Here is a 9569-nt window from a genome sequence, read left to right as displayed (position 1 = left end):
CTTTCAAACGTGGTTAAAAACAATTTTTTTTTTCCTGAAATAGCCTGAAGGATAGAGCCATTGATTCTAATGAGCAGGCAGATTTGGTATTGGGGTTCTAGGTTCTCTGCATTATTGTTTCATTGCCTGATTTTGTTTCCTCCCTATCAGTAGTGCATGGCTTTAGTGATCAGCAGGGATAGTAGTGTTCGTGGCAATTTAATTCCTTGCAAATGTGGATCTGTGGTGACAGACATTGCCTGTAATTCTTGCAGTCTCTCAACATCTGCTGGGGTAGGAGAGTATGTGGAACAAGAACTCTCCAGCAGATGCAGAACTGTAGGGACAGTAGTGTCTGTGGTACGAAAATTTTATCAAAAAATACAGATTTGTGGGGACAGGAGCGTCTGTGTCACACAAAACTTTCCAGCATTTGCTGGGACAGTAATGTCTGTGTTATGTAAACGTGCTCTGCATCTGCTGGGCCAGTGAGAGAGAGAGACGTATTGTATATGTCCAATTTTAGATGTGCAAATCTCTAGTGCCAGTTTCTTTTTCAGTTATTTATGCAGACCTAAAACGAATCATCCAGTGTAGGACTAGTTACAGGTACAGGGGAATCTTTATACAGGAAAAACATTATCTTTCAACTACCCAGAAAGACTGCTCAATTTTCTGCTAGTAAAGTATTAATTATTAATGGCATCATTCCCCTGAGCAGCCTGCTTAATTCCAATGATATTCTTGCTGCCATAAATGCTTTGGGGGCATTGAGAGTTTCACAAAAGAAGTACATTTCTTCAGAACTGACTGTGCCCATACCCAGCATTCTGACCTAGATCCACATTTCAAACACTTCTAAATTCAGGGTCGCACAGATATAGGGTTTGGGTTCAGGCCCACATCTACTTCAGACCTGGAAAAGTGTCAAGAAGGACCAGTCCCAGTAGAGAGAAACTCAGTTCAGAATTGAGGGAGGTCATGCTGACATAAGAATGGCGTTGCAGTTGGATACACACAGGCTCGGGGCTCCCTCCCTGCACCCCGATTATATACTATGCAGTACATTACCGAGGATTTTAAAAACAATTTTTTGTGTGGACACCGTAACTGATGATGATCAAATCTTACCAATTAACATATACTCCTTCCCCACCTATATATGACTGAACTTCAACCTAAAGGGCAGTACTCTGGCAAGAATTAGATCCTATCAGGGCAGTACTGGAATTAGGGTCACTGTCACAGCATCCTCTTACTATTAGTAGTAGTGCAGTGTGCCTACAGTGCTTGGCACTGTACAAACATATAACAAAAAAATGGTCTTTGCTGCCAAGCGCTTGCGCTCTAAGCAGGAATGAAGGAACCATTATATTCTGCATTTGTTGACAGACTCTTAAAAGTGGTGGGGAGGAGGGAAGAAAGCAAAGGTTTTTGCATGTAATATCACCATAATTGTGACCTACAATTCCAGAGACTAAAACTGAGGAGAAGACTGAGCTCTGCATAAAAACACACAGACAATTTTTTTTGATGCTAAAGCACAATCTATTATTGCTTATTGTACAATGCCCAAGAATGTGGTAGGTGCTCTACAGATTTGGGCTCAAATCCTGCATTGGGAGAGGTTAGTGTAGACCATTCCATGCCTTTGGGGAGCTCCAGGGCTTTCAGTGGAACTTCCTTAAGGGCACAGTGGCCCAAGCTGGCAGCTCCAAACACAAGAGCAGGGTCTTAGACTTGTGACATTCCCCAGGGGTATCCAGGGTTGTGAGGCACCTCACCACTACCTGCCCTTGCCTGTGCTTGCTGTGGATCAGCTCCCTAAAACCAACAGCTTCTGGCAACACAAGCAATACCTTCCAGGTCTTCACAGGCCTTGCTCCCTCTGTGCAGTTAGTGAAAGGCACCTGCCAATCCCAGAGCCCTCTTTGAGCGTTCTGTGTCCATTCCCTTAATGACTGAATATTCACAGAACTACCAGGCCAGCAGTTCCCAAAGGAACAATATATACACCAGCTTGTAGGATTCAGCTCAGGACCAGCGCTTTGCTTAACACCACAGCACTGAGGTATATGTATAGTGAAAACAAGAATAAGTTTATCATCGAATACCAGATGCGGAGATAAAAAGGGATATTGGAAACTAAAGGTTACCTGTAAAACAAAATCATAACACGCTTTCTAGAGACTAAACATAACTAACAGGTTAACCTTTTGTCTAAAAAAGTTTGTTACTCAGAGTCCACTTCAGCATTTTCAACCAAGGCTGGTTGAAAGCCTGTTTTTGTGAATGCAAGTACGCTGTCCATTTACTTCCTAAGTGCAGGATGCCACGGTGTCTGCTTTGACTTCCAGAAATACCCCTAAAGTTTATTGTCTGTACTCTTAGGATAACTCGCTGTGTTTGCTTTTTCATGTGTGCTGCATCCCTTTTGACTTCACATCTCTTTAACATTTGACTTTGTATATAAACGGGCATCTGTTGTGTTAGCTTACAATGCTTAATTTACATCCCGACATAGAGCTACACATTTTTTATTTCCTGTTTGGAGAAAAACTGGTTTTTCACCTTTGTTCATGACTAATAACTGCATACAGACTTTAAAACATAATTCCAGTCTCTCTATATACATATCTCCTTACATAGTATCTGTATATACATTTCATAACGATATTAATGATCAGTGTAACACTGGCTTTGAGACCTCACATAACATTCTTTGGTGAATTAGAATGTACACACCAGACTCGTTAGATTTCTGTAACCTCTCTGAACTCCTTTGCCAGTTGGCATTCAGAGGTTCTTGGGTCCCAAAAATAAACCAGATTTTTTGCCCAAGGAACTTGGAAGCTAAGTGCCTGATCCTGCACTCCTGATGTACATGAGTGCTGCCATTGATTTCAACAGGACACACACGAGTAGGGGTCTGCAGGAATGGGCCCTAAATAGACAATATACAAAGAGGAGCAGAGGGGATTCCCCCTCCCCTAGTTTTTAACCCCTTGCCAATATTATTGTTACATTCTCCTTTACTTAAATTTACTATGCATTAATTTAGTACGTTCTTCTGCAATGTTCAAAGTGAAAAATGAGGAAAATGTTACATGATGGAGGCCTTTTGAAACTTGGAGAGAGTTTAAATTAAGCAGGCAACCTGGGTTGCTCGTTTATGTGTTATTGTAAAGGTGCATTTATCCTTTCAGAATTGATTTTCATGGATTTTCATGTATAATCATTTTAAGCAAAACTGTAAGTTTACAAGGCAATTACAAAACCCTGACTGTTGCTCTTAGCCATGTAAAGGAAAAATGCATATAAAGGAAAATACAGTATATGATTTTTTTTTTTAAAGTGTGTGTCTCAACTTCAATCTTCTGAAACCAAATCCATGCAGGAAAACTGTTAACCTGAAGACGTTTACATATAACATAGCCACATATCTATGGCAGTAGGAGGATGAGGGACACTGCTCTATTTTGTTTAATGTGATTCCAAATTGATAATGTGGTAGTGTGACCATTACCAGCCCACCGCCTTTCTATGGGTTGGGGATTATTTTTGCTCTTTCAGAAATTGTCCTAAAGGGTTGCTTTTAATTTGGAAAGAGAGTTCTGAAAATTAAAGGAAGTGAATTATGTAAATAGGGAATTCACAAAACAGAAGCAACTGCTCTGTTTCCAGTTGCTTTCTTATAGTTTATTTCCACAACAATATAGTTTGAAAAATCTCTGCACAAACCACAGTATAAAGTGTCTGGAATCCTAAGAATAACTTGTGGATAAATGACTTGATAAACATTTACAGTTGCAGTTAGTTAGATTGTGGGATGAGCTGTTTGTAAATATCTAGAACTGTCAAAGGGTGGAGTTAACATCATTAAAAGAAAATAAATTCTGACCCAATAATATTCTGTGATTTCACTGTCACTGAATGTAGGTTAATATGGTATTCAATAATAATCCTGACATATATACTATTGTATATTTTAAGAAATGGTGTAACTTGTTTGACTACAGATTGCTAATTGTTGCAAGCTTCTTTGTATGTGTTATGGAACTTCATACACAAATTATGAACAAAACTCCTAAATTGACTGACTATCTGGCTCAGTGCTTTGGATATTAATTTGCAAGATTATTGCAAAAAGACTTTTTCAGTAATTGCACTAGCATAAAATACAATATAAATGTAGTGTTGTCTTAATATACATGGAGTCAGAGGGGATGGTTTAGAGGCGTAAATCTGGAGTTTGAAACACCTATTGGTTAAAATGCCTGCATTGAGATACGGTACTGTACTCATTAAGATAAGACCTTAAAAAATGGGATTAGATCCTAATGTTATTAATGATTTGTATTTATAGGAGTACCCAGATAAATTCAATGCTCCATTGTGCTAGGTGCTGTACATTTACGTAGCAAAAGACAACTGCTGCCTCAAAGAGCTTACCATCTAACTAGACAAGACAAACAGCTGGAGAAAGCAAGTATTAACTCATCTTACAGATGGGAAATGGGAGCACAGAGAAGCTAAAAGGGCTGAGAATGACATTCTACTCCCCGCACTCACCAATGTGCTTGACCAAAGTGCGTCCTCCCCTCTTGTAAACTGATTGGTTGCTGCATTTACCCCAAAGGTAGGTGCTTCCCAGTAATTCTGTATGAATAGCGTTTTTAAGTGCTTTAGAATTTTATGGAATGAAATAAGCTATGCACATCAAAAATATTTTAATTTGGTGTCTTTGGTTATTTTAAGGGACAGAATCCCTTGCAGAGTTCCTTGCATTCATAGAAGAAAGAGGATCCACATTAATCTTATATATTTTGGTCACTACCATACAAACACACGACCGCATGAATTCCAGATTCCATAGAACCCTGTTGAATCTCCCCACTCTCTCCGTGTATGCCATGTTCTAATGCATGTCAGCGTAACTTTTTTCTCCCTTAGTAGTTTACTCTCAAATGTTTCCTACAACAGTATAAAAGAAATAATTATCAAGATCCAGGATCTTGCCCTGGGATTCATGGCAGGCAAGAGGCACCACCTCGTAATTAGTCCCTAGAAAAATGCCCTGCATTAGATGTATCAAATTCATTCTGCAGAGAAGGCTGAACTACATTTTTAACTTGAGTTTGTGGACTAAAGATAAAAATTAAAGCCATTTCAAACCCTAGTTTGACTAGGAGTAGAATATGCCCTTTAGAGGAGGCAGGTAAGCCTAGAGTTGACTTTCTCTTTTCCCTATTACATAGGGCAGGAAAGGATAGTAACAAAGCATTTCCCTCTCACCTTTGGGCAGGAGCCCAGTCAGAGAGCAAGCTGAGCCCATGCTGGCAAAAATGCAAGGATTACACAAAAATGATGAAAGAAATCTGACATAAATGCAAAGAATAGGTGGCATCCCAGGCACAAGTCTAGTAACTTTTCATGAGTGATCTTTGTGCTTATGCTACTATGTGAAACCTTAAAAGTCAGGGAGAAGGAACAGCACTGCAGGATTTCACTGCTAATATCAATTCACTCTTTTGAACTGACTGCTGTTCCACCCTCTTCTCTTCAGCCCCCGGTATGTGGAGAATCATTTCACCTCCGTACTTTCAGTTTGTGTTTCAGTTTTGCTATCTATAAAATAGGGATAATACTTTCCTACCTCAAAGAGATACTGGTCTTTCATCTATGTAAAGTACTTTGAGCTCCTTGGGTGAAGAGCCCTACAGAAGAGCAGAGTATTGTTTTTATTTGCTATTACTAGGAAATGTCTCATTCATCCTGTTTATCTAACAGGGTCTAAAAAGATGTCCAATACTGGAATAGCTAAGAAGTTTAGGAAATCTTGAGGAAATCTTACAAGAAATGTCTTTATCTATTTATTTTTCCCCTAGGGAACCCATCACTGGTAGCTATGGAAGTGAATAACAAATATGTAAAATCAGCAATCTCTTAAATGGAAGTGTTTCTAGCATGCCATGAAGCCCAGAGAAAGGTGCTGGATCCTGATCATTGTTGTCAATAAAACTGATTGATTAACAATCAGGCCATGGGAGTGGGACAGGCAATGTAGAAGGTCCATCTCCAAAGTATGCCCTTGCTAGAAAACAGCCCATTGGAGCTTTGCTATAAAACATGCAAACATCCTGAGGAAATGACAGCAATTTGCAATAAACACTAGCTGTAAACAATTACCTGTGACTTGTTACACTTATTTGTACAGGCAGCTGGCTAAACAGACACACTACTCACACGTCTGTCCCCATCAAACTCGACACTGGAAAACAATTACTAGTCAATTTCCGTGAAGAGAAAAATTCAGTCTTGTGGTACATGACAGCTGGTAAGGGAACTCAGTGAGCAAATGTGGGTGCCTATAGATGTACTTTACAAAAATTGAAGGATAAAAATAAGTGAATGGTGGCATTTTTCTGAGAACAGTGACACTTTTCTAGCCATCCACCATCAGATCTTGAAGCCTAATAAGGTACTAGGTGGATATGGTGCTTTAGTGACTGGTCAGGTTGAGACCCTAGGGCAAGGCTTGAGCATAAAGCAACAAAATCAAACGGAGACAATGAAAGAGATAATACAAATGTGTCTCTAGCACTTCCAACTGATCATCGTACAAGGGGCAGGCAGACACAATTTGCTTTGCCTTCAATTTGCCTTTCCAGCATTATTTTACCTATTTGCATTTTGCCATGTTTGATGTTTTCCTTCCAATTTGATTCTCTTAAATAGAAATGTTAAAGTTACAGGGCCAAGCCACTTCATAAATATTTACCAGTCACATTGCAGACCTTAAATAATTGGCTTTACCCCTGCATGATAATGAACAAGTAGAAGGATGATTGATGAGGAAAGCTTGGCTTTATTTGTGTCTCATACAGCACAAACTGACACTTGTATAACAGTAATCTCATAAAGCACAAGATGCACAAACTCCATGGGATTGTAAGGCCAGGCCAGGATGGGGTCTTGGAGAAGCAGCTATTCCTCTGAAATGCTGTTCCAGCAAGGCATTTTTGTGTGTGCTTGTTGTGCTGTTCTATTCCAAGGGGTATTTGCTCTTAAACCTCATGATCCAAATCATTAGGATGGAGAAGAGGCCCTTTTGCAGACACTGTGGACCACTCCTGGGTGAGGTCTGTCTCCACATGGGCCATATGCCTCTTCCCAGGAGCCATCTCACTGCAAATGTTGCAGCCCTTTCCCCTTCATTGGGCATATGGCTTTGGACAGCAATCCCCTTTTCCTCAGGTGCCTCTTATTGTGGGTGCTGCACTCCTTCCATCTGTCCCACTGAGGTCACTACAAATAAACATCCTTTTAAAAAATTCTATTTTGAACGAGTGTCCAGTAGAACCACAATAATGTGTAAACGGGTCAAGTTTGCAGAGCTGCAAGTGTCAGTTGGCCAGCTCTTTGCCCTTCCTAAAGCGATGCACCCCAGGGCGGATGGGAGAGCGCTCGCTGCAGGTGTCCTGGGTAGGCAGTATGCATGGGGGCTGGAGTACACCATCCCCAGAAAGGCTGGGACTGCTGTGGTCCCCCTTTGCCTTCGCCAAGGGCTTGGGGACCTATCCCCCTCCACGGGGGCTGTAGCTCGGGGGAGGCGCTGCACTCCTGCCCTATCAGTACTACTCATCTCATGCAGAGGGGTGTCTCTCTTGTGGGTGCTTTGCCCCCTCCCTGGGGTGTGTGGCTGGTGGGTGTTCCACCTCCTTCCTGGGGGGGGGGTGTCTCTGTCTCTCTTAGGGCACTATGCCCTGCAGCCCCTCCAACCCTGAATCGCCCTAAGATGCTGTGATCCCTCCCTGGGGGGCTCTCACTTCAGGTGCTGCGGCCGCTCTGTGGGAAATCTCACGGGAAGCGCTGTTCCCACCCTGGGGAGCGCGGGGGGCCCTCCCCGAGAGTAGCACGCTCAGCACCAGCACGGGAGGATCAGCGCCGCGCCGGCTCGCGCTGTCTGCAGGAAGCGAGCGCAGCAGGAGGCCGCTCAACCCTAACCCTATCGCGGAAGCCCAGTGCGCATGTCGGAGCAGCTCCAGCCGAGCTGGGGGGCGCAGGCGCAAAGCAAGCCTCGGGCTCGGCTCTTCGGTCTGCTCCGCGCATTCACAGCGGCGCTGGGAACCTTTGTACTGAAACGACCTGCAAATCAGACCTACCTGGGAATTTGGGCTGCAGCTGCTCTGTTGCAATGGGACTTTTCTGCCGTCACGTGAGATGTTGCTGCACCGGGGCTATTCCTATGAACTAGCTCGGAGTGCAATGCAATACATTTCCCCTCCGGTGCGAAATCGACCGTTGTCTCTTTCCTCTGTGGTTGTTGCATTGCAGTATGATTGTGTTGTGTGTTTAGTACCCCTTTAGCAGCCAGCGCACGGTGTAAAGGACAATTGCATTGTTCTTACCGGCTGGCTTTCAGATTTTGCTATCGCACCCCCTTACCCTGAGTCTCTCTGCCATTGATGAGTATGAAAGTCACTCAGTGGCTGTTTTCTGCCCAGGGAAACGTTGCATCAACCAATGCAATGCACACAACTGGCTGCTGTACAATAACCCACCCCCACCAAGAAGCACCTTTAACGTAGTGATTTATGACCAGAAGGGGAAAAAAAAGTGGTTCCTTTTTGGAAGGTGGGCGTGTGGAAGCTGATCCATTAGGTTAATTGACCTCCGGGCCGGCCTTTTGTACAATCCGTTAAAAATAAATTCGGTCTCTTTAATAAAACAATTCACACACAGGAAAGGGAAATGTGGGGAAAGTGATGCATGCAAGGTTGATCCATACAAACCAGTGTCTAGAGTCTTTATTGTTCTGCATTAGACAACAAAGAGAGGAGTTTGCTTGGAGGGGCGGGGGAAGAAGAGGGAGTGGGTCAACCAGCCTAAAGCCGGCCCCTCTGCACTGTGCCTGGCCAATCGCCTCACACAGCGATAGTGTCAGTAGCATTGTGCTGTCAGCTCTTGCCGCTTACGCGGCGGCTCCCTGATTCCCCCCCCTCTCCCCCCCCCCCAGTGCTGTCTGGCTGCAGCAGTAGGTCAGACCGAGGAGGGGAGAAGAGGAAAAAACGCTGAGTGAGTGGAGTGGAGTCTGGGAGGGGCTCCTTAAAGAAACGCTGCCATCGCTTGGCATTGTGGCCAGCAAGGAACTCAAGGGGGGGAAATCATCGGAGCTCCTCTCGCTGTTCTTCCCCCCCACCCCACCCCCAGCCAAAAAAACTTCGGGGGGGAGTCGTGGGGGGGTGCTGAAAAATCTTATAAACCGGATTGCACTGAAAAAAAAAAAGATACAAAATATACAAGCAAAAGACAACTGATCCCCGGTCTCCAGCACTCGCCTTCCCTCCCTTTCCTCCTCTCCTGCTGGCCATCTGCCTTGGGTTTTCCTTTGTGTCTGATCTTTTACTACTGAACCGAGTGCAGGAGGAGGAGGAGGGTGGAACACACACCGGGACGATGCCCAGCTCGCTTTTTGCAGACATGGAGAGGAACGGGAGCGGCGGCGGCGGAGGAGGTGGTGGAGGGGGAGAGACCCTGGATGACCAAAGAGCCCTTCAAATAGCCCTGGATCAGCTCTCCCTGCTGGG

The 9569-nt window shown here is 43.7% G+C and overlaps 1 protein-coding gene across 1 annotated transcript in view; it reads left to right on the top strand.

Moving 5' to 3' along the window:
- The first annotated feature begins 8873 nt into the window (after positions 1-8873).
- The window catches only part of MEX3B (mex-3 RNA binding family member B), a 4183-nt gene continuing 3487 nt past the window's right edge, over positions 8874-9569 (top strand). Inside the window, exon 1 of the mRNA XM_030579007.1 lies at positions 8874-9569. This exon is cut by the window's right edge and continues 122 nt beyond it. Coding sequence (XP_030434867.1) covers positions 9439-9569 — 131 coding nt within the window. The 5' untranslated portion in view covers positions 8874-9438.

The sequence above is a fragment of the Gopherus evgoodei genome, chromosome 10 (genome assembly GCF_007399415.2).
Source record: "Gopherus evgoodei ecotype Sinaloan lineage chromosome 10, rGopEvg1_v1.p, whole genome shotgun sequence".
In the NCBI taxonomy this organism is placed as follows: Eukaryota; Metazoa; Chordata; order Testudines; family Testudinidae; genus Gopherus; species Gopherus evgoodei.
Note: the sequence above shows the minus strand (reverse complement) of the source record. Positions and strands in the feature narration are given on the sequence as shown.